General features: G+C 36.5%; 5 protein-coding genes across 6 annotated transcripts; 2 read left to right on the forward strand and 3 right to left on the reverse strand.

The window, feature by feature from the left end:
- Positions 1-1,217: 1,217 nt before the first annotated feature.
- Positions 1,218-3,814, forward strand: LOC9325792 (putative UDP-glucuronate:xylan alpha-glucuronosyltransferase 5). Its single transcript, XM_002889682.2, has 3 exons — positions 1,218-2,285; positions 2,500-2,966; positions 3,168-3,814. The coding sequence occupies exons 1-3, from the start codon at positions 1,538-1,540 to the stop codon at positions 3,651-3,653; spliced, it is 1,701 nt and encodes a 566-aa protein (XP_002889728.2). The 5' UTR covers positions 1,218-1,537; the 3' UTR covers positions 3,654-3,814.
- Positions 3,815-4,083: 269 nt separating this feature from the next.
- LOC9325793 (mitogen-activated protein kinase kinase kinase ANP1) lies at positions 4,084-8,461 on the forward strand. Its single transcript, XM_021011736.1, has 17 exons — positions 4,084-4,470; positions 4,603-4,644; positions 4,778-4,843; positions 4,937-5,047; positions 5,125-5,205; positions 5,288-5,365; positions 5,503-5,585; positions 5,727-5,808; positions 5,890-5,990; positions 6,101-6,140; positions 6,225-6,284; positions 6,368-6,417; positions 6,521-6,740; positions 6,846-7,016; positions 7,109-7,461; positions 7,847-7,917; positions 8,223-8,461. The coding sequence occupies exons 1-17, from the start codon at positions 4,174-4,176 to the stop codon at positions 8,315-8,317; spliced, it is 2,001 nt and encodes a 666-aa protein (XP_020867395.1). The 5' UTR covers positions 4,084-4,173; the 3' UTR covers positions 8,318-8,461.
- A 65-nt stretch (positions 8,462-8,526) lies between these two features.
- Positions 8,527-12,929, reverse strand: LOC9325794 (mannosylglycoprotein endo-beta-mannosidase). Of its 2 annotated transcripts, XM_021011735.1 has the most exons (12): positions 12,646-12,929; positions 12,487-12,501; positions 12,258-12,396; positions 11,835-12,059; positions 11,661-11,719; positions 11,538-11,586; positions 11,197-11,427; positions 10,910-11,079; positions 10,620-10,824; positions 9,894-10,538; positions 9,502-9,729; positions 8,527-9,335 (listed from the first exon to the last, which is right to left on the reverse strand). In XM_021011735.1, exons 1-12 carry the CDS (start codon positions 12,792-12,794, stop codon positions 8,601-8,603), a joined length of 2,850 nt encoding a protein of 949 aa, XP_020867394.1. In that variant the 5' UTR covers positions 12,795-12,929; the 3' UTR covers positions 8,527-8,600. The 2 variants fall into 2 exon arrangements, with proteins under 2 accessions (XP_020867394.1, XP_002892476.1); XM_002892430.2 differs by lacking the exon at positions 12,487-12,501 and having other exon boundaries at positions 12,646-12,928.
- A 1,935-nt stretch (positions 12,930-14,864) lies between these two features.
- Positions 14,865-19,765, reverse strand: LOC9328539 (sucrose nonfermenting 4-like protein). Its single transcript, XM_021012953.1, has 13 exons — positions 18,995-19,765; positions 18,746-18,833; positions 18,138-18,314; positions 17,757-17,855; positions 17,579-17,638; positions 17,303-17,392; positions 16,988-17,122; positions 16,669-16,813; positions 16,225-16,398; positions 15,789-15,852; positions 15,630-15,699; positions 15,321-15,438; positions 14,865-15,210 (listed from the first exon to the last, which is right to left on the reverse strand). Exons 1-13 carry the CDS (start codon positions 19,117-19,119, stop codon positions 15,116-15,118), a joined length of 1,440 nt encoding a protein of 479 aa, XP_020868612.1. The 5' UTR covers positions 19,120-19,765; the 3' UTR covers positions 14,865-15,115.
- Positions 19,766-23,017: 3,252 nt separating this feature from the next.
- Positions 23,018-23,741, reverse strand: LOC9325795 (nuclear transcription factor Y subunit B-4). Its single transcript, XM_002892432.2, has one exon. The coding sequence runs from the start codon at positions 23,707-23,709 to the stop codon at positions 23,290-23,292; it is 420 nt and encodes a 139-aa protein (XP_002892478.1). The 5' UTR covers positions 23,710-23,741; the 3' UTR covers positions 23,018-23,289.
- Positions 23,742-24,028: the final 287 nt, after the last annotated feature.

A 24,028-nucleotide genomic window follows, 5' to 3' on the forward strand; every position in this document is an offset into this window, starting at 1 on the left:
CTAATTTTGTTTCAATAAGGGTAAAATGGTCATTAAAAATTAAAAGAGGGCAAACTTAAAAATGGACCCTCAAATGGGGCATTTTTGAAAAGGGGTATTGAAAAAAGGGCATTTTTAACAATTTCTCAATATTCTTTCTGTTTATTTTATATGTTGTTTATATGTTGTTTATATGTTGTTTATATGTTGTTTTGACAAATAGATTAAGAAATCATTTAATTTTCTGTTTTTTTTTTTCTATTTTAAATTATGTTTAATTATCTATTTAAAAAAATTCAACTAATGAAAAAAAAATGCAGAATTTTAAGAGTCAAAAATAATAAATTGATAATAAAATTTATACTAAAAATTGAAAAGAACAAAAGTAAAACTATATTTTTTTGCTAGAAGAACACTTATTAAGAAACATAAGGAGTATATGATTTTTTTTCAAAGTTTACTTTTAATTCATTAATCTCTAATAATAATAAAATTTCTTGTATATTTTCTTATATACATATATATTTATTTAATGTTTTCGTTAGTTCTTTTTGTGTTACAATTTTTTTTTTGTGAAAGACGATAAATCTACAAATGTTGAGTTAATTGAATGATTAATTATGTCATACCAAAAAAAATTGAATGATTAATTATTATTTTTGATGTGATTTTTAAATGATGAAGATGAGGAAATCTTTTGGACTACCTGCATGGGCCATACCCAGCCCCGGCTTAGAAGGGTAGGGCGGAGGTGCGACGGCCCGGAGCTTTTTTTTTCAAAAAAAAATTTACATTTAAAAAAGGCCCAAATATTTTCTAAAAATATTATTAATATGAAAATTCTATTTTAAAAGGCCTAATTTTTTTATAAGAAAATGTATAAAAAGACCCAAAAATTTTAAAATAACAATTTTTACTATAAAAAATACGTAAATTTTTCAAAAAATTAAGTAAATTTTTTCATTATATATAATAATAGGCCAAAAAAATTTTTTTTGCCCTAAGACTTCCAAATATATTGAGCCGGGGCGGGCCATACCTAATAATCAGCTTATAGCGATTGCCGATTGATATAGATTTATCAACCGACTAATTAACAATAAATAATTTAAAATGCGATTTGAATGATTTGGTCCACGTTAACGACAACAAATTCACGTAGCTAGCCAACAAAATATTTTATTAAAGCATAAATGAACTACCACTGTTTTGTTTAATGTTTGATATCGCTATTTAAAAAAATAAACAATCACAAGCTTGGTCACCAATTTGATATATATATCCGATATACTGTTGTTATTAAAACTAATTCTCAATTATAACACAAAACAGGCGCCTAACTTGCGCATGGAATTTTATTACACAATTATTCGTAGAATCACCTAACGAATTGACTTCTACGCCAACGTGCGTCCATGCATCTGAAGAGCCTTCTTCAATCATACACACCCATGAATTGGCACATATACGTTCATGTATATGAGATTATGAGTTCACGCACACATTACATGTATGTAGATTCAGGTATCGCTAAGAGCATAGAGAGAGTTGCGAAAAAATGGGGGCAAAAAACAATAATTCGAGCAGGAGAATTTTTATGTTTTATCTTATACTAATAACATTGTCGTTTTTGGGTTTGGTCCTAAACTTTAAACCTCTGTTTCTGCTCAATCCCATGATCAAATCTCCTTCGATAGTAGAGATTCGTTATTCTTTGCCGGAACCGGTTAACCGGCACCCGATATGGCTCCGACTCATCAGAAACTATCTTCCGGATGAGAAAAAGATCCGGGTGGGTCTTCTCAACATCGCAGTGAACGAGCGAGAGAGCTACGAGGCAAGCGGGACGTCGATCTTGAAGAATGTCCACGTGTCGCTCGATCCTCTTCCGAACAATCTGACGTGGGAGAGATTATTCCCGGTTTGGATCGACGAGGATCACACGTGGCACACTCCTAGTTGTCCAGAAGTCCCTCTCCCTAAGATGGAAGGAATCGATGCTGACGTAGACGTGGTCGTTGTCAAAGTTCCATGCGATGGTTTCTCGGAGAAGAGAGGGTTAAGAGACGTTTTCAGGCTACAGGTGAATCTGGCGGCAGCGAATCTTGCGGTGGAGAGTGGTTGGAGGAATGTTGATCGGATGGTGTACGTTGTCTTCATCGGATCATGTGGGCCTATGCATGAGATCTTTAGGTGTGACGAGCGCGTGAAGCGCGTGGGGGACTATTGGGTGTATCGGCCTGATCTTACCAGGTTGAAGCAGAAGCTTCTCATGCCTCCTGGTTCATGTCGGATTGCTCCGCCAGGTATTTTTAATTACATTATTCATAGTTTATTTCTACATCAACAAGTTTCCTTTATTTATTTATTTATTGCAATATGATCACATAATGCATAGTTAAAAAATATTCCAATGTTTTTGTTGATTAAAAGCAGTAAAATGATAACAAAAAGTTCCGATATATGATTAACCAATAACATTTTTTTCAACTAAGTACTATTTCTCATTCGTTGTTAAAGGTCAAGAAGAAGCATGGATACAAGACAAGAACAAAAGTCTCACATCCACAAAAACTACATTATCATCAATTACTGCCCAACGTGTCGCTTACGTGACGTTACTACACTCATCGGAGGTCTACGTATGCGGGGCAATAGCCTTAGCACAAAGCATAAGGCAATCTGGATCAACCAAGGACATGGTACTCCTCCACGATGACTCCATAACAAACAGTTCTCTCATTGGCCTAAGACTTGCCGGCTGGAAACTACGGCGAGTAGAGAGAATCCGTAGCCCTTTCTCCAAGAAACGTTCTTACAATGAGTGGAACTACAGTAAGTTACGTGTGTGGCAAGTGACAGATTACGATAAGCTAGTGTTCATAGACGCAGACTTCATCATCGTCAAGAATATTGATTACCTTTTCTTCTATCCTCAACTTTCTGCCGCTGGCAATAACAAAGTCATGTTCAACTCCGGAGTCATGGTAATGCATCTAATTAACAATTTCTTTAGCGATACATATTGCTTGATTCGAGTAGGTTTTTAGATTCAAGTTTCTAAAGATAATTGTCTTGTGGAAACTCTCTACCATGCATATAGACTTAATAGTCAATTTGTTTTTTTGATTTTTTTTGTCAACAAGATTTGCTATCTATATCTATCTAAGAAACACTGGTTTCTTCAGGTTCTGGAGCCATCAGCTTGCTTGTTCGAGGATTTGATGCTCAAATCATTCAAGATTGGGTCTTACAACGGGGGAGACCAAGGATTTCTGAACGAATATTTCGTGTGGTGGCATAGGTTATCAAAACGTTTAAATACGATGAAATACTTCGGCGATGAAAGCAGGCATGATAAAGCACGCAATCTTCCAGAAAATTTAGAGGGCATCCACTACTTGGGACTAAAACCATGGCGATGTTACAGAGACTACGATTGTAACTGGGACTTGAAAACGCGACGTGTGTATGCAAGCGAGTCGGTGCATGAGAGATGGTGGAAAGTGTACGACAAGATGCCCAAGAAGTTGAAAGGTTATTGTGGTTTGACTCTTAAGATGGAGAAGAACGTTGAGAAGTGGAGGAGAATGGCTAAGCTCAGTGGTTTTCCTGAAAACCATTGGAAGATTAGAGTAAGAGATCCTAGGAAGAAGAACCGTCTGAGTCAATGAGAAGAGTAATCATAAAGTTGCTTATTCAACAAGAGACTTTTTTTTTTGTTCTTTTGACGTAGAGAGAGACACAGATTTTGAAGGGGAATTTCTATCAGGCAATTGTGGATTAAGAAGGAAAAAATCATAGTATAGTAAATGGTAAAACAACTAAAAGTTAGTCATATCTCGTCGAATGATTTGAACTAGGAAAAATACTTAAAAAAAAAAAAAAAAAAAAAAAAACTAGGAAAAATACTTCTAACGACGACTAAAAAACCTCTAAAGACACCTAAATTCGATGATAAAATGAGAAATGAATACAAATATTAATCATAATGAGAAATGAATACAAATATTAATCATACTTTTTATGAAAGATTTGGAATAATAATGCGTAATTTAAGTAAAGTAAATTTTCTCTATTCAAAATATAATATCGATGCCTTTTTTCCCTCTCACTCGTTAACACACTTTTGTGCCGACCGATGAAACAAAAGAGTCACAGTGAAACCCATCTTCTTCTTCCCTAATCGTTCAAATGCAAGATTTCTTCGGCTCCGTTCGTCGATCGCTTGTTTTCCGTCCTACTTCCGACGACGATAACCAGGAGAATCAGCCTCCATTACCCGGTCTCCTCGCCGATAAGATCACCTCCTGCATCCGCCAATCGAAGATTTTTATCAAACCCTCCTCCTCGCCTCCTCCTCCTGCTAACACCGTAGACATGGCACCTCCGATTTCGTGGAGGAAAGGTCAGTTAATTGGTCGCGGCGCGTTCGGTACGGTGTACATGGGTATGAATCTTGACTCCGGCGAGCTTCTCGCCGTTAAACAGGTAATTTAGGGTTTGGTTTTCTGATTGCGGTGGATTTGAAGCTAATTGGGACTTAAATTTGAATTACGTAATCCTCTCGCAGCCTATTTTGTTGAAATCTATACTTAACTTCAAAAGCTTTGTTCTACTCAGGTTCTGATTGCAGCCAATCTTGCTTCCAAGGAAAAAGCTCAGGTTCCAATTCATTTATGGTTTATACTGATTCTTTTGTTGTTGTTGCATATCTACTTCATTGAGTTTTCCCTTTTTCAACTTCCATTGATTTTTGTACTTCATTGAATTTGTTTTCTGTCTTGGTGCTAAGTAGGCTCATATTCAGGAGCTTGAAGAAGAAGTTAAGCTTCTTAAAAATCTCTCCCATCCAAATATAGTTGTAAGTAACTATTGGTAGTGTCTTCTTCTCGATTCATATGGATCCAGCACTTCCTTGTGTTATCTAACTCATGTAGTTTTTTCTTGGCTTTAGAGATATTTGGGTACAGTGAGGGAAGATGATACGCTGAATATCCTTCTCGAGTTTGTTCCCGGTGGATCTATATCATCGCTCTTAGAGAAATTCGGACCTTTCCCTGAATCAGTAAGTCATGCTTGGATTTAGTTTTTTGATCTCTTAGAATGTTTGCAGTGCTTAAATGTTGAGAAGTATTGAATTAGGTTGTCCGGACATACACGAGGCAGCTGCTTTTAGGGTTGGAGTATCTGCACAATCATGCAATTATGCACAGAGACATTAAGGTAGCAATTTTTCTCCATGCTTTGTAAGTGCTTACGGTCTCAAGTCATTGCCCATGAGATTCTATGTTTCTTCTGTTCTCAGGGGGCTAATATCCTTGTGGATAATAAAGGATGCATTAAACTTGCTGATTTTGGTGCATCTAAACAAGTAGCTGAGTTGGTAAGCCAAATAATTTGTTTTCTACAACCTACATTGCAGGGAAAGTTCTGTTCTGTGTATACACTTATTTCTCAGTTGGTCTAGTACAACATATTCTTCATAGTGATTGAATGTGATTGACATGATTTCATCTCTAGGCTACGATGACTGGTGCAAAATCTATGAAAGGGACACCATATTGGATGGCTCCGGAAGTTATTCTTCAAACTGGACATAGCTTGTAAGCACCCAATCGTGCTCGTAGATATAAAACTAGATGTTTTGTAACTGATATCTCATATAATTGTGGCTATTATTTGTAGTTCTGGTGTGTATATTCCATAATTTTGATTTCTCACAAACCTGTGGCTATTATTTTCAGCTCTGCTGATATATGGAGCGTAGGCTGTACAGTTATTGAAATGGTAACTGGGAAGGCTCCTTGGAGTCAGCAGTATAAAGAGGTAATTTGTTTCGTATTCCTGGTGATGATTTTTGTGAAGAATTTTGCTCCTTAATTACAGGTGGACATACTTCCTTTTTAGGTTGCTGCTATCTTCTTCATTGGAACAACAAAATCACATCCTCCAATACCTGATACTCTCTCCTCTAATGCAAAAGATTTTCTGCTCAAGTGTCTGCAGGAGTAAGCTACTTTGCTTCAGCAACATTAGTTTGGAACTTTTAATAGTAACTTCCTTCACTACTATTGTGTCTTGTCTTTGGAATTGCTGAATCATTGACCCGTCTTGACAGGGTACCAAATCTGCGGCCAACCGCATCTGAGCTACTAAAGGTGAACTATAAACAGTTTAAGTGACGCCCTCAATACCAGATTGGAAAGTTTTGAGTAAAATTCCTGATTTTGTTTTATTCGCAGCATCCTTTTGTTATGGGAAAACACAAGGAATCTGCTTCTACTGATCTTGGTTCTGTCATGGTGGGTGGATGTTACCCATCTTATGAATATCATATAACATTTTCCTGAAGCCATCTTGATAAGATTATTTTGTTCTTTTCCAGAACAATCTTAGTCCTCCACTACCGTTACAGATAAATAACACTAAGAGCACGTAAGTTCTGAAAATCAAATCTGGCTGAAACCAAAAGTACTAAGATGAATTTGTGGGTTTGTGAAAGATTTTGACGGTTTATTGCCTGTTTCCTTTGTTTCAGTCCAGATTCTACATGCGACGATGTAGGTGACATGTGTAACTTGGGCAGTTTGAATTATTCACTTGTAAATCCTGTGAAATCAATGCAAAACAAAAATTTATGGCAACAAAATGATAATGGAGGTGATGAAGACAATATGTGTTTGATTGATGATGAGAATTTCTTGACATTTGACGGAGAGATGAGGCCTACCCTTGAAAACAATTGTGATCTGAAGAAGGTAAGCATACATATAATTTCTCATTTAGAATTTAAGTCTCAACTCTTGTTTGGATCATGTTTCAATTTGTGTTGTGAGCATCACTTATAAAATCTATGTGTACAGAGCTATGATGCAATAAGCGATATGTCTATTGCTTTGAAGTCCAAATTTGACGAAAGTCCTGGTAATGGAGAGAAAGAGACTACAATGAGCATGGAATGTGACCAACCTTCATACTCAGAGGATGATGATGAGCTGACCGAGTCAAAAATTAAAGCTTTCTTAGATGAGAAGGTGCCTCATGCACTGTATACTACATTTTTCATTGTCCTCACTGCATTTGTACGTAAATCACTAACATGGCAGTGAATATATACTTCTCTCAGGCTGCAGATCTAAAGAAGTTACAGACGCCTCTTTATGAAGAATACTACAATAGTATGATCATATGCTCTCCCAGTTGTATGGAGAGTAATTTATGTAACAGTAAAAGAGAGGAAACTGCTCGTGGTTTCCTGAAACTGCCTCCAAAAAGCAGGTCACCGAGTCGGGGTCCTCTTGGTGGTTCACCTTCAAGAGCAGCAGACACAACTAGTTGTTCCAAGAGCCCAGGAAGTGGTAGTAGTCGTGAATTGAATATTAACAATGGAGGTGATGAAGCTTCACAGGATGGTGTATCAGCTCGGGTCACAGACTGGAGGGGTCTCGTTGTTGACACTGGGCGGGAATTAAGCCAGAGGTTAGTCGCTCAAGAGCTAATTCTGTTTGGAATTTAAGTTTTAAGGATTTAGACATTTCCTTCAATTACTCTTAGGCACTCGGTAGGAATCAAGAAGCCATAACTAAGTCCCATGCTTGTCTTAAGCTATGATCGCCCTCCATGTCGTATAATTGTTTCATTTTGGCTTTTCACACCAGTGCTGACAGTATGTCGGCCATATGAGAATTAGTAATCACAAATGCGTCCTAACATCTAGAGTTTAAGGATTTCAAAGCTACCGTCCTGCTCCTTTAAAATTCAGCCTAGCCATTGATTGACCAGCAACAATTTCAATTTTTCCCTTAGTGTAGGCTTCTTGTTTCATTCCTTCATCAGCTTGACTTGGCTGGTTTCGGCTTTGCAGTGTTGCTCTGTCAGAGATAGAGAAGAAGTGGAAGGAAGAGCTTGACCAAGAACTGGAAAGAAAGCGACAAGGTAAGTCGCTTTTGTGACATTTATGATTGTACACTGCACGTTTCCTGTGGTCTTCACAATTTTCTTGATCAATAGACAATACTATTTTATGGTAATTATGGTAGCTTGCTTTGTTGCTGATACCGTTTACTAATCTAGCAAAAGATGTTAAAGATGCTCTTAAGTTTTACCTTTTTTAGAATGGTGGCTTTGCATTGACCACTGTTAACATGCAATGATGTAATGTTGAGAAACATGATATACTAGTATCAACTTTGTGTAAGCTTAGTAAATCAATTAGTTGACTTTAGTATATGTTGTTGCAGAAATCATGCGCCAAGCAGGGTTGGGATCATCCCCAAGAGACAGAGGCTTGAGCCGACAGAGAGAGAAGTCCAGGTTTGCATCACCAGGAAAATGACATGTACAAAATGTCTCCTTGTCTCTCATGCAAGACTTGCCAGAAACAGTAGAGAGGCTTTTGATTTTTGATTGCTCAACTAGTATATATATATGTAACTTATTTTGATGTGATGAAAAGTAGACTCGAGGTTTGATCTGAATATATGATTCTGAGCAGGTTGTTGAAGGTAATGTGAGTGTCGGGTGCATATTTAAGTGCGCTACAAATGGCAAAACATGTGCAAGTTTCTTTTATTGAAAGGTTTGAGAGTATGTTACAAAAACACGATACATAACTTGTCTCAACCAAAAACACTAAACCTATCAGGGTAGTTCCATCCCTGAAGCATAACACGAGGAGACTTCTTCATGCCTGTAGGAGCTGCAAATGAGATCTTAAAAGACATTGATTCACCTGGAACTAGTGAGAAATAGTTGTCTGAGTAGTGTACTGGCAGAATTCTCGTGTCTTGTTTCTCTGTCTCTGCATTGTGGACTGAAAAACGAAGGAAGAAAGCAACTCCTGAATCAGATCCCTTCATTTCCACTACTTTCAAACCACGGTTGCTATCTGCAGAAACAACACATCTACTAAAGAGCTTCTGGAGCAACCCCAAATCGCGTTTTCTGTCTTCCTGGACAACGTTCTTGGCTAAGTCAGCTCTAGATGTGTTATGGACATTGATCTCCAGCTCATATTTTGGACCAACCATAACTACATTGCAAGTGATCGTGAGAGGTATTTGCTTCTTCCTGTACGGCTCCAAGAGTCTGTAATCTTTCCCAGGCAGATGAAGCCAGTAGAAGTTCCGGGATATAACTGCTTTGTCTGAGACATTGTACAGTTTGAGAAGAAGAAAATACACAGGCTTTGGGTTTTCTGCTTTCGGGTACTTGAATTCCGATATTTTCACAACTTTCTTTGGCGGTGCAGAGACAATTTTAAACACTTTAAAGTATGGGCAGTTCCCGTCTAGGTCCCATACTGATGCCTCTATCGCTACATCCGATAGCTCTTTAGAAGTCGTGTTTACAACCTGCGGGGTTCAAAGAACAAGAATTCATGTATTATTTACATAATTTCATAGTTTCTTAGACTCAGACTTTTTAATTCACTTCTTATATAGATCAAGACTCTTAAACTAAGTTGAGAGACCTTCGTTCACAGCGACTGTCAGAGAAAGAGTAACTAATCACACTGACCTCAAAAAAGTAACTTGCCAGGTTCAATTGGACATGGACTGGCTCTGCAGCGGAACGGCAGCCATAGAAACTGGCTGTTTGGTCGAGAAGATGATCGTAGAACTGACCTCTGAGACCAGTCCATGGATTTTGGTTCTTCCAGATCAAGACACCCGTGTACTTCGTCCACATTTGTGAACTCCAGCCCTCGAATAGAGCTCTGTACTGAATGTAGTTTACCAGTTGAGCCTGTTACAGAGAAAAAACAAGTCATAATATGTTACTTATGATCTCAAGTTTCTTTGATCAACCGAACTCAGTCATTGCATTAAGTTGAGGGGAAAAATTAACATTTATGCACCAGGGCAAGCCAACACCAGTAAAGGCCAAAACGGTTAAGATCCCAAATTTACCTTCAAGCAGAAGTCATCGAGATTCTCTGGAGTACCGTACATAAGAATCTGGTCATGAACTTTTCCAGGCTTAGAATATGGAATGTACTTGTGGTAATCCCACATTCGATTTGGCACTTCTTCAACAAACCCGTCCAAACCCTTCTTAAACAGAGGAATCTCCCAACCTTCTGGAGGCATTGTGGCTCTTATCGTATCTGCAACTGGCATTCCAACTGAACCAACCTCCGGATTGAACCCATACTTGTAATATGTGTCTTTAAAAAAATCTTCAGGGTATTGAATCTCATATGGGCCGTCAGTGAAGTTTCCCTTTCCATCTGCAAAGCCGTCCCACATAGATCCTTGAATATAAACTCTAGTACCGTCAAGATAAACACTAGGATCGGAATCCTTGTCTGATAATAATTGGGTTTCAAAATAAGAGTGAAGCCTAAGGTCTTCCTTTAAAGCCTCATTTATGTCTTTTGGCGGAACTTGTTCATTTCCACCCACCCAAAGAGCTAGGCTTGGATGGTTTCTCAAAAGTTTGACAGTATCACGAGCACATAAGAGGAATAAGTCATGGTCTAGTGGTCCGTTCGGATTTGATACTGGAACACCTCTTCCATCAACATCTCCAGTGATCCAAAACTCTTGCCAGACCTGAGAATAAATAACGTTAACTTCAAAAAATGGCAATAAATTTGAAGAAGGGTGATAGCGAATAACACTTTAGATTCATACCAACAAACCGTAGATATCACAAAAGTGATAAAACTCTGGCCTTTCAGCCAAGCCACCGCCCCAGCAACGGATCATGTTCATGTTCATATCTGCATGGAACTTTATGTCGGTTCTGTAACGTTCTTTAGAGAGGCGTAACAGTCCATCTGATAGTATCCAATTGCCACCACGGATGAAGATCGGCTCTCCATTGATCTTGAACAGCCTGGAAAATTTTCAAAAACAAGATGCAGAGCCTCACAGAACCATTCTACCCATTTGAAACTGAAACTGAAATATATGACGCTTACCTTCCACCAGTGACACTATCAATAGCACTCTCAATCTTACGGAATCCAAATGGCTGCATCCACGAATCAGATTCCCCGAATTCTTTCACATCAACAGTGATCAAGATGTCATAAAGGTTTTGCTTTCCCATTCCGTTGGGCCACCACAATTCAGGTTTATAGAAAAAGAGCTGTTAATTCACCATTTCATTCGTTTTTAGGATAGACAATACCACCATCATAGTAGATTTAGAGCAATAAGTTATTTAAGTCGTAAACAAGTAATATACGATAACAATACCACACACCGGTTTAAATGTGTGCTGAATACGGCCTTGAGCAGGGATCAAAACATTCTCTGTCTGAAGATGCTCTACTAAACAGACACCGTTTTCAAGTTCGGCTGTTATTTGAATATTCACAGAACAGTCAGCATTCCATGTGCTTTTGTTTTCCAGTTCAGCAGTCACATGCAAGTAAGCTCTCTTGTAATCGTCAAAGAAGGTTGAGACCAAATGGGGATCAATTATTCTTACAGGCTGCAATAAAAGCAATTTATAACATTCAGTAAGAAGGTGATTATAAAGGTTCCATGGAGAATCTTGATTGATATCATCTCTGGAAAACAATGTAGACCAACTAAACTAACCCCAGTGACAGATATTGACACTTCATCCCATATGCCTGTATTCCGGTCCCTACAAGAAAAAAATGTATTCAGAGAGAACGCCGTTAAATATCCGATAAGCTAAATCTTCTAACAAAAAATTACCTTATTGGACAAATCCAGTCCCAACCTTCCACATACTGTGCAGCTACATCTTTTCCAATCTGTCATGGATATTTTTCAGTCACATTGGTAATAGTGTTTGCAATAGCTAATTGAACAATGCAAAGAAAGAACACTGATAGGAGCTTCTCACAGAGAGATCGGAGAGCGGTGTACCTCGTGATCACCACCTTGGCCTCCCTCGGGAGGTATAGTCCCAGGATGATCTGGGGGATTAACAATAACAGCAAGTAAATTGTTCTCAGGATGCAGAATATCAGTGACGTCAAGTGTATGTCTGCGAAACATCCCTTTGGGGAGCACAGTCTTGTGACCATTTACATACACTTCCGCCGAGTAGTTGATGGCACGAAAATTCAAATGCACGTATTGATTCAACAACTGCAAAAAAAAAAATCAAACAAAATAAGTAGAGGTAGACCTCAAAAGCAGGAAATATAATTGGTTACAATTAATACACTTATGAGGAATATGAGGGCTCATACTTAGATGGTATACATAAGAAAAGAAGCCACAAGAGAGTGAAATAGCAATTTGTTAGAACATTGCAAATCCGCTTAACAGAGAGAGGTGGCTCACCCATTTACATTGGAATTTAGTGAAGAACCAGAAAGTGTAATAGTCCCTTCCGGAATCGGCAATATCTGTGATAGCTTCATTTTCAAGTCCATAGAAGGGATCCGGAACAGCTTTGTTTTTGACCAAAGTGCCCAAAACACTGTCCAGAGGAACACAAAGAACCTATATCAGTAAGAATATCTCATTCATGCATGAATCAGGAAGAAGCAGCTCAGTCCAAAATGCTCACGGCCATATACAAAAGCTGATCCATGAAGAAAAAACAAGTGTGAAGACCAAATCCAAACTTGTTTCAGAGTTGATAAAACATATTCGAACAAAATCACTTCGTTTAATAGCTTAGAAGAAAAGAAAAGAGAGAGAGAGAGAAGAGGAAAGTGAAGATTACGTTCCAGGGACGACGGCTTCCATCCACCGAGATTCGGAGCTGACAGCCGGAGGATTGGTGGTAGTGAGCTGAACGCCGTCGACATCGACCTCCGTGGATCTCGCCGCTATCCAGCCGGAATCTAACACCGTCTTCCCGATCTCCGCCATTTTAGTTAGTATCTGACCACAGCATCTACGTGTTCATGTCTATATCTGAATCGAAACACGCTTGTTGTTGGACCGGAAAACACTCGCTTCGAAGTCAATTTTTGGCAAAAAGAGGAAAAAAGAAAACGTAAATTTTCTGGATAAGCCAAACTTTGAGTTAATACATTTTTTACCATCAGTAGTTATTACGTCATCTATTATTAGTTTTAAAACATTTACTGATCCCGAATCAGGCTAGTATAAAAATTGGATAATATAATAAGACAATATCTTTTTTGATATCCTTTTGTAAAAATATGGTTCTAATAATATCAAAATTAATAATCATGTAAATTTGCATATATATATATATATATATATATAATATAATATTAAGTGTTTTCATAAAAATAATCAAATTTTTTTGTAAATTTTCAAAATTTGAATATCCATATTTTTTTTTGTTTTAGTGGTCGTATAGATTTTTCAAATACAACAATGGATGTTATTATTCATAAGTTTGCATTTATATATATCATATGTATAAGTGAATTCTATAATCTTTGTTCTTCATTGTCAATAAAATTATTTTCTCTTCGAAATATTAATGTTTAGTCTAAAACTATAAACTTTAGCACATCCAAACATTAATTTTATGTTGATCAAATCATTTTAACAATTAATAAAAAAAATTTCTATAAATTAATAAATACTAATTTACACTATAAATATTAATTTACATTGTTGACAAAAAAATAAAAATAATTTACACTATAAATTAATAAATGTAAATTTATAGATAAACTAATACCATTATAAATTGATAAAATATTATGAGCCCAACATTATTAATTTATAGAGGTTTTACTGTACTTGCTTTAGTGTTTAATTATTTCCTTAATCATATTAGACTTAAGAGATTTATAAAATTAAATAGACTTAAGAGATTTATAAAATTAACTTCTTTATTATTTCTCTATGTATTTTCAGGCTCTCCATGAATTGCAAAACATTGTTGTCGAATCACCTCAACACATTGATCATGTTCTAAATTGCAGGGATATTGAGCATCTTTTGGGTCATTTCCGTCATGATTCAACGCAAGAAGTTATGGTTAAAACTGTAAAGATACTATACTGCTTTCGCCAAGCTCAACATCATGCGCTTTATGACCAAGCTAACATCAACGCAACCATTCCTGTGTTTGTAAGCTTTCTGCTCCATAGAAACTTATATGATCTGTTCAAATATACCTTCACTTCTCTCATATCAATGTGTCATGGAATGAATCTTGACACAATTCAGATGGTGGTTTCCCATCCGAGACTAGTTAGTCTACTCATTCCACTCTTAATGTAAGTAGATGTATTTTCTTTCTTTTTGAAAAATTAACAACAAACATATCTCTAACCATTATGTTCACTAGACAGTAATAAAATGCTTATAAACAATAACTCTGGCGAACGAAAAAACTCCATCAACTCTAAAAACAACTCCGGCAATGCACGAATTCTGCTCCTTTGACCAGAATTATAGAATAGAACATAGAAATCCTTTATATATTGAGAAAAATATAGAATTGGATTGGATTTTACTCTAAAATAAAGTTTATAGACAAAAATAGAGATGGGTTGATGATGCTCTAAGCGGCTTATTCTTACTCTATGGTCCAGAACAACCTCTTTTTGAGTTGATTTGATAGGATCTAATAATTTCATATCACCTTTTATTGGATTTTATTAAGAGCTATTCAAATATCTAATGGTGGTATGTTTACTTTTTGGGTTAAATGAGTAGTAGTTGGTATGGTTCATAATCCGCAAGAAGTTGAAAATTCTTTGGTCAATCATCAACGAAGGGTCTTGGGTCTACAGTTCACATGACCGTTGACTTGCTTGCTAATTTACTCAAAGTTATGATTGTTGTCATTCTAATCATTATTTGTAAGCTAATCAGAGGGTTAATTCTCTGGTAAGAACTGATTTACATCTCATCCTACGGCTTTCTCATTCTCATGCTGTTGCTTTTCGAGTCGATGAAGTGAAGAAAACTCAAAAAAAAAAAAAAAAAAAACAAAAAAAGAGGGAAGAAAAAGCTGAAGGAAGCTACTAGTAAAAGATTCCGGTAGCCAATATCTCCACAAGAATGGAAACCCGTTCAACTAAAACAACAAAAATAATAAGAAAACAATGAAGAAGAAGAGGTTCGTAGCAAATTTACAAATTCCTTGCAAGAAGATAAAAAGAAGAAGAAGCAAATTGTTGGGTCGTTTTGATTGAGGAAATGAGAAAAAAAAAAAAAAAAAAAAAGAGTTTGATGAGGAGGTTGTTTTGCTGTGGGAGTCAAAGACCGAGCAGGAATTGGAAAACATCGCTCAATGATATGATACCTTCAACACGTTTGCTCCCTGCTTCCACTATCACCAGCCTCCTTACACCTAAGTTTGTTTTATTTACACAAACCAAACCCCAATTACATCTCATCTCATGTTCGTGTGTCAAATGACCGAGAAACAAAGCTGAAGATTGTATAAGAGATAGTGTGTACCTGGATTCGCCAACCGCTCCATCACTTTCACAAGAGAGTCCGAGCGCAAGCACATGTGACATCTCTGCCCGTTGAAGATTCCATAAGGCGGACTTGAATCTTGCCCCAACTGCAGCGCCTGAAACCACAAACACATTCTCCACTTTATTATAACATTTGATCTCTTCTTTCATTCTCGTAAATATGTTCAAATAAATTAGAAAGGAGGCGATTTCCGATGATAGATAGGCAGGTTAGACTTTAGTAGACTCGTAAAAGAAAGGTTTGATGAGATACATGATGGATCTTGTTTTCTGATGAGAGGTTTACCTGGTGAACCGTCATGTCATCAAGATGAATCTGTGCGTATGCTTTATCTTTAGCCAGAGCAGTTATATCACTGGCCAATTACAAATATCATCAGAACACAGGACGTCAAAAATGGAACTGCATAAGACATATCATTTCAATTGATGGATAGAGGTTTACCTTCGAGAGTATATGTCAATAAGCGAGTCATTATCATCCACTACGGGAATTGAACTGACTTCAGCTGTAATAACCAGAAAACACAAGACATAAATAAAGCATGACTCATTCATTCATTTCCATCTATGAGGAAATAGAGAAAGGGTATCGCCACGAGAAATTCTATAAATATATTTGCTTTAAGATTGACAAAAATGTTTCCAAGTTTTTAAACCTCCTTAGTTTACCAGTGTTGCAACAATTACATCGGTGCTACAATCCATGTGTTCAACAACAATTACATGTCAAAGAAACCCATGTGTTCAGCTACTTGATTATATTATCATCTATGATGAAAACTCTAAAACTGAAAATCTGATTCTAATGTAGAGGTTAGTCTGAGTTGCAGATGAGCTTTGAATAAGATGTTGCTGAAACAGGAGCAAAAATGGATTACCTTGAACTAATAATGCGAGCGCAGAACCCAAAGAGGCATGAGGTCTCAATGTAGCGAGAGGTTTGCTACTTGATTCTCCGATTCTAGGGACCCAAGTACCCAGGGGAATTGAACAAATGGGTTGCTGAAGGATTGGTAAAGAGCTAGACGAATGTCTAAAGTATCTGCATATACCTGGAAGATTATGCTTAATTTAGAGCTAAAGTGTCTGATAAAGGCATAAGTTTCTGGAAAAAATATCAACAACAGGGAAAACTGTGTAAAAAGTTTGGCAAATTCAATTGCAACTAATAGTCTTTAATTTCCCTCCCTCCTAAAGATTCCATCCCTTTACAGAATTTGGAGAAATGAAAATTTTGGCAAATGGCAGAATCATATGCACGTCATGAATTAAAAAGTGTGAATTGCCAATTTGTGTCTGATTCACAAATGAAGGGACCTTACATTTTAATATGCCTGATAGCGAAGCAAGATGCAGTAACTGCGGATATGAACCATCCTGCAAAGAAGAATATATAACCGGAACAGCTGCCACCTTGTTTTGCAAAATTTTCAGGGCAACGTCTTTCAGATTATCATAGGGTCCAACCTGATAGCCATATATAAAAGCATTAATAGCAAGAGAGAAAACTACTAGCTCTTTTCAATGTAACATGCAATAGAAAGTTCTAGGATAAGGCTATGTTCAGAGACTACGCAAACAGAAGCGTACATACACAAAGTTAGTAGTGATAGCGGTAGAAAGCAACTGTGAAAATCTCACCTGAACAAGTGGCCTAGGATATGGTCTCCCACTTCCATCAAATTGTCGGCTAATATGAGCCTTCCCCTCTTTCCAGGCTGCTATTGTGTGCGTCTCAAGCTCTTCCTCAGTCAAGTTTGATCCATGAGTTCCAAGCTGCAATTTCACAAATTTGCTATTACCACCCAAGAGTGAAATTTTATACTGATAAGCTAGTAAAACAATAAAACTATGTGATTTATGAGATATCCAGACTTCCCTCTTGGAAATTCTAAAATTATACAATAGTAACTCGAAGGAATGCTCTATCAAAGAACAGTTTTTATAGAAGCCAACCTCTCTCAGTATTAGAATGAAGTCTAGTGGACCAAGAACTCCAACAAATTGGCCTTTACCAAAGTCCCAAAGAGGAGCCAAAGGGATTCCCTGAAAGCATCTGGAATTAGCAAAAACCAGAAAGCCAGACAATCTAGAAATATATGTTCACTTCCTTCCCTTTCCGGGTCTGGATGCAACAATATTAAAATGTTTACATGACTGTGAGAGACAGAGAGATGAACATCCTAACAAGAACAGAAGCTGACACAAGGGCAATTGGCAAATAAAGTAAACCTGCTCATAGAGTATATGGAATGCTTGCTTCACTGGCAAATTAACATCCAATGCAATAACCTGTAAAATTTCCAATCACCATAGACAATTTCCAAGTAAGAAGCCAGAAGTTATTCTTAATCGATAATCTATAGGACATGAAGACAGAAATTATCAATGATCAAGCAAGAAACCAGACCTTGCCCGATTCAGGGAGCAGCTCATATGCAGTACGGGTTGACAATAAAACAGATATACGGTGACGAGAAACCTCCAAATCAACCCCTGACGGGTCAGCCTACAATATAATCAACATGTAAAAGCAGTCAGAAACTCAATTTGAATGTAGTCTCAGAGACAATTTAATGGAACTTAAGGAATCCTGCTTTATACATTAAGATAAAATGGTCTAAAATCAATTATACTTGGACTAATGACAAACAGTTAACAAATAATCTGAAGGAAACCAACCACGGATCAAAATTAAAGAAACCAAACTGGAAGCAACTCGGGAAACCTGAAACATCAATCAGCGGGAATAAACACGGCATTTTTGAAAAAGAAAGGTCAGATTCCTTACCGTTCGCAGGAAGACATCATCCACATCCATATTCGACCGGCCGAGTGTCTCTGGGCTAAAACCAGCAGGAACCATATCTGGTCCAGTTATAAATATTGTATTCACTACTCCACCATTTCCGCTTACAAATGGTTGGTGCTCATCGTGCCGCCATTCCCCATCAACAAAAAACTTATACTGCATGTGAATAAAATAAACTAAATGTAACATTAGTGGCTTCTTAAGCATCTCATATTGTAATAATTAAAATCTTGTTAGTACATCCAACTGCCAAAATATATGAATCTCTATACACACAGTAGCCTTTATTAACAGAAATGATTTAGCTATCACAAACAACATAAAGAACCCAAAAGTTTCTTTTACAAGAGTTTTTGTTATGTGGATGGTGATGTAAAAAGCAAAAATTTGATCAATTAGCAAGGAAATTCGCAATTTTCAGCCAAAATGGTACAACTATGACAGAGGTAAATAAGATTCTCATGCATATTGCATAAGTTAAGCAGCCAGAGACTAAATGAAGCAGTATCAAGGACATGGCAAAATCACAGCAGGGATTAATTCACAAAGAATTTATCACGAAACAGGTCCAGTACAAGATTATGAACCTGATGATATCCTGGCGTCAAGTTGCAAATGACTTGAAAAACAGTCGGGCAGCCCTCAAGCGGTGACATTGGCACATGTTCAGTCCACCTGTTCACATGCCCATATCAGAAATCAGTCCATGGACTGCAAAAAAACCCGACAGATACTATACAGAGCACATACTCTACTGGATAAACCACAAGCAATCCTTAAATTGCTTTACTGGAATATATAAAGTAACAAACCTAGTTCAAGCTCAGTCATCTCACCTGGTGAAAGATCCGCTTAGGAAGACCCTTCGACCTCCATAAGGCCAGACGAAGCGGGTGGGAGTAAGAAGCTGCCCTGAGGCAGCGCTGTTTCCACGGCTGCTATCCAATGTAGAACCAAACATCCCCTCCCAGTGTTTATAAAGTTACAATCCACAGAAACTAATTCCTAAAAATCTTCTCAATCGATTCTAAATGCGTAAAAATGTCTCTGACTCTTGAGCAGAAGAAACAAAACCCGGTGAAACTTGCAACTTCAACGCTTACACATGCAGAGAGTCCGAATTCAATAACGCTACCATAAATTCCAGCCACCAGTAACGGAAACCGTAAAAGCCCAAATCACGATCTACAACGAAATTACTCAACTCTTCCCCCAACCTAGGTAGAAGAAATTTCACCAACACGAAACCTTGTAAAGGAGCCCTAAAAACTCAAAGCACGAACGATCTGGCTATAAAAGCAAAGGTCAACTGATGACAATACACAACACCTGAAACCCTATTCCGAGGAAAAGTTGCCAGAGGAATTCGCGGCTTCTGATCTTTAAATTGGGGAGGAGGAAGAAGAGTAGAGAGACGTGGATGATGAATTGATCGCAATTGATAGAAGGAAGGAGCAAGAATTAGGGATTTGAAAAGATGGAGAGAACCCTAAATAGAGAGAGTGGAGATGGCATTGTTTGGATCTGGGGAAGGAATGATGTTAATGGTCTTTCAAGGTGAAGAATCTGAGGGCGAAGAAGCGCTGCGTAATGAAAATGTTGTTTTTAATCCTATGGAGATATGATTTTTTTTTTTTTTTTTTTATTACTCTATACATTTTTTCTATTTTCCGATAACATTTTTATATAATTTTTTACATTTTACGAACTGATTATTCTTCTCATTTTTATATTATTAATAAATATCTTATGAATTATGCAAATAGTTCCTATTCTTTTTCCGTAAATTAGAATTCTAATATATAGTTTAGTCAACTATAATAAATCATTTCCTATATCGTATCACATTAATTTTATGAATAAATTAGACGAGGATCCAAAAATATTTCCATTCTCAAATTGAATCCAGTATTTTCTTTTATTTGATATTTAAAAAAATTAACCCTGTCTTTTCAGATGTTAAAAAAAACAAACTAACTTTCATTTTCTTAAAGAAAGTTGGGAATTATACTCATTTTTCTAATTCTTATTCATATCATTTAATTATATATATATTTCTTGTGTTTTGAAGCAAAGTAAAAAAAAACAAAAAACAAGCCATATGTTTTTTAGTAGTTTTTCTTTAATATTTCTTTTGTCAACTCGTAGTATGTTAAATTAAAGAGAGTGAATCATTACATTTACATCCCACACCATTTATTATCGGGTTAAACTCCATTTACATTATCCATGAAATTACATTGTCTCGTACATATATTCTCCGTAGACATGTAATATAGGGAGAAAATCGTGTCATGCATTTCAAGTTGACATTATTTGATGGAGAAGAGACTTCATGTTTGAACCATATATGTATCCATGAAATTACATTGTCTCGTAGATTTAGTCTTGGAAGACATGTAAATTAGGGCTAAATCCAACACTCGGCCACACATGACTTTGAAGGAAAAAGAGTTCGATTCTAAGTTTTTATAAAACTCTGTAAATAATCCAAGTGTTCTATGTTTTATTTGTTGTAGTGAGTCTTATACCTTTTAAAGTTGCTGGATTTTAACTTTCTCATAGACATGACTTTTTACAAGCGTATATTTTCTCGCTCGTTCTCTAATGTTGTTTGTCTCACTCTTTCTTCAAAACGCATATAAGTCGCTTCTGTCTCTCTTTTCTATATTATTCCTCTATCTGGTGACAACAGTTAATTTTTCAAGACATTTGTGAAAAATGGTCATTTTGGTTTGTTGGTTGTCATTGGGCAGCATTCACCGTCACTGGCCAATTGGATTATATATTCCTTAAACGGTCACAAATCACAACTTTCATCTCAAAATCTTGATGGCGATTGTGCATTGAAAAACTGGTTTAAAAAGCTTTTTCTCATATATATTGGCTCTTTTCTAACTTTGGGAAAGTCTTTATTTGGTTCCATATTGTTGGAACATTTGTATGCGTCTACATCTAGCCTTAAACATCCTTAACTCCTTCGTCGTACGTAATTCTGGTTGTGGTGATCTTTGGCTCTTTGGAAAGCTAATTCAAAGAGTTTTCTTTTTCTTTCAGTTATAGCTTTTGCATCAGATTTTGAGGAGAAAATCTTTAGCCACATTTTTCTCCTGGTGTAAACAATTCCAATTACATCAAATTAATATGCTCATTCTTTTCCTTTCGGGTAAAAAAGTCAAAATCTGAGTTTATCGTCATTGATGGTCTCTTGTAGCCAATATCTGATGGTTCTCTTTTTCTCCTTCCAATAGTCGTCCATAACTCCTTGTCCCTAAGTATAATTTCGATGTTTTCTTTTTCTTTTAGAGAACGTTCTCGTCATCAGAAGTATACTATCATCGAAGTTAGGTTTGGAAGATTACAGTTTTGTAAAATTCTTTAAGTAATTTGTGTACCAATTAATCTTGCACATTCTTTATCTTGTTTCTCGTGATCAGTTAAACGAAAACCTAATCTGAAATATATATGTTCTTGCATAATCTACCAAGCTTTGAAATTTCATTAGAAATGACTTGTTCTCGATAAGTCACTCTACTACAATTCGTTAATAACTCCCAGAGAAAAATAAGATGGTATCAAATAGCTCTTTTCCTTTTACCTGAAGAACTTTTGACATGCGTGCATCTCTTTTTTCATGGGAATCAAGTTCAGCAACTTGCGTAAAATCATCATAAAGCTATTATATTTCTTGGTCCATGCTGCAACCTTAATGGTTGTAAGTAAATTCATCATAATAAGCTATTATATTTCACATGGACCTGTCCTCTTCATCTTTCACTTTGTCCTTCGCAATGGGTACATCGGATGTGGGTTGTACTTGTTGTTACCTTAAAATATTCGCGCTCATGGTTCCCGAGGCATCGCTGCCTGCTTGTGCAGGAGCTCAATGCCGCGATTCCATGGTTTTAGCCAATGGAAACAAACATTTATCCCTAGAATCATTAAGTACATAGATGTCAGATATAACATTGTTAAGGTTAATATTAGTACATAGCAAAACATTGCGTGTTACTACATTGGTATACTAATAGTTTAAAATGTACTGTGGAATGTTACTTACTATCTTGGTATAGTTATTGATAAATAAAGATCTTGATGTTTGTGATTTCAGCTTTTGTCTCTTTGAACTAATCTCTTATATATGTTACTTGTTCAATCTTAGTTGATTCGGGCAAGAACATAAGATAGTTGAGAAGTGGTCCCAAGAAAGCTCTACATAAACTATAGGCTGCATCTTTCTTTCATGAACTGTTTCTAACTTTCTTATTTATTTGATGATATAAAACTACCCCATTTGCAGATAACCATAAAGCGAGCATGTCATAAGATATACAAATCTTGAAAACTCATATAAAATTTCGAGTTTAGTGCACCCATAAGGTTGTGTGGTCCTCATAGTCTTGGGGTTATTTTTGGAATTCTGAACCTATTACCCTCTCTATTCAAACCCTAAACACTTTTAACTCTTTAAGCTATACGATAAACAAAAAAAGCTCATCATCCCCAATATTGTTTGTTCTTAGTTCTATTGGCTGTTTTTGCAAAGAAGAAATATTGACTTTAACTTAGTTGGAATTTTTTATCTTGTGCTTAAGTTTGTAGAGACCATGATCTACTTACATGTGAAATAAAATCTTGCAAGTGTCAACTTTCTAAGCTATCTTTAATCTTTCCATTCATGTGAACTAATTACGTTCTGACTTGTTTAGAATTTCATTTTAAATGGTCAAGTCCCAATGCTCCTTTATTTTGCTTAACACTAGCCTCAGGCTCCATAATTAAGGCCATAAGGCATATGATGTAAAATATCATTGTTCAAGTACTGAAACAGATATCAATAGTAAGCTATAAGTACCTTGCTTCTGCTATCTTCTCCACTTCCATATCCATGGGATCCTCCACTGGTTCAAACCAACCAATATTCTAAGTCTAAATTATGTATACACCTTATTTGCTTGCAAGAAGAAATATATTAGCTTTATATATATGTAGAAAATCAAAATTAGAAAGCAATTACAAACATGTACATTGTATTAACGATTCAAAACATTAACATTTATTGAATCCTTTTGGTCTCTCTACAGATCTTTCTTGTTTTCATATTAAATGATTCAGAACACAGATATCTAGTTCAACGGGCTGAGGAGCTGCTTCCCTTCTCAACAACTCTAATAAATTTTGTCGATTGGTTGTGTACATCACTTCTAGTGTTGGGTTCTTTCTCATTCCCACTATCATTGCTACCTTTGTTGTGCTCAGTTCTTTCTCGCTCGGCTTCACGGTACTTGTGAAGATGCCTACCCACGGCGTCAGCATAGTTATCGAGGCCGAGAGTGCTGAGAGCCCACCAGATGTCGTCTCCATTCACCGTCTTTCGATTCTCCCTGTGGCACTTGTCCGAGGCTTCGCATGTAACAAAGCTTATGAACTCTGTTGCACACTCTTGAACTGTTTGTTTTGCTTCTTTTGAGATCTTTGCATTTGATGGTAGGATTTGCTTCATAAGTCTCCCTACATTGGCTATTGGTAACAATCTATCTTCGTCTGTCATTTTTCTCTTCTTGTTTTAGTGATACTATCAGCTCTCGCTTCTCTTATAATCTTTTTATACAGGTTATCCAATATAACCCTCTCTCTATATATAGATGTATATATAGGTGTATATGTGTATGATGAGTAGATGTGCTACTTGAACCTACCTCTTAATTTATTACATACTATATATAATATGTCTAAGATTCTGTCTCTGTATGTATGTGAATTAAGCATATATAAGCATGATATATTATGTTGTGGATGTAGTTCATTATTTGTATCACTAGTTTACTTTTCTCTAATGAATTACTCATGTTTCTGATCTTTATTTTGCA

This window comes from Arabidopsis lyrata (assembly GCF_000004255.2).
Source record: "Arabidopsis lyrata subsp. lyrata unplaced genomic scaffold ARALYscaffold_1, whole genome shotgun sequence".
In the NCBI taxonomy this organism is placed as follows: domain Eukaryota; kingdom Viridiplantae; phylum Streptophyta; class Magnoliopsida; order Brassicales; family Brassicaceae; genus Arabidopsis; species Arabidopsis lyrata.

Bases quoted from the DNA above. Each gene is read 5' to 3' on its own strand.
- LOC9325792 (XM_002889682.2), top strand. From the start codon at position 1,538: ATGGGGGCAAAAAACAATAATTCGAGCAGGAGAATTTTTATGTTTTAT. The intron at 2,286-2,499 runs GTATTTTTAATT...TCGTTGTTAAAG, and splicing joins ATGTCGGATTGCTCCGCCAG to GTCAAGAAGAAGCATGGATA. The intron at 2,967-3,167 runs GTAATGCATCTA...TGGTTTCTTCAG, and splicing joins TGTTCAACTCCGGAGTCATG to GTTCTGGAGCCATCAGCTTG.
- LOC9325793 (XM_021011736.1), top strand. From the start codon at position 4,174: ATGCAAGATTTCTTCGGCTCCGTTCGTCGATCGCTTGTTTTCCGTCCT. The intron at 5,366-5,502 runs GTAAGCCAAATA...TTTCATCTCTAG, and splicing joins CTAAACAAGTAGCTGAGTTG to GCTACGATGACTGGTGCAAA. The intron at 6,741-6,845 runs GTAAGCATACAT...CTATGTGTACAG, and splicing joins ACAATTGTGATCTGAAGAAG to AGCTATGATGCAATAAGCGA.
- LOC9325794 (XM_021011735.1), bottom strand. From the start codon at position 12,794: ATGGCGGAGATCGGGAAGACGGTGTTAGATTCCGGCTGGATAGCGGCG. The intron at 12,060-12,257 runs GTGAGCCACCTC...TTTTTTTTGCAG, and splicing joins CTAAATTCCAATGTAAATGG to TTGTTGAATCAATACGTGCA. The intron at 9,730-9,893 runs GTAAATTTGGGA...TCTCTGTAACAG, and splicing joins TCGATGACTTCTGCTTGAAG to GCTCAACTGGTAAACTACAT.
- LOC9328539 (XM_021012953.1), bottom strand. From the start codon at position 19,119: ATGTTTGGTTCTACATTGGATAGCAGCCGTGGAAACAGCGCTGCCTCA. The intron at 17,639-17,756 runs GTCTGGTTTCTT...GAAATTTTACAG, and splicing joins TGCTCCCTGAATCGGGCAAG to GTTATTGCATTGGATGTTAA. The intron at 16,814-16,987 runs GTGAGATTTTCA...TATGGCTATCAG, and splicing joins ATCCTAGGCCACTTGTTCAG to GTTGGACCCTATGATAATCT.
- LOC9325795 (XM_002892432.2), bottom strand. From the start codon at position 23,709: ATGACAGACGAAGATAGATTGTTACCAATAGCCAATGTAGGGAGACTT.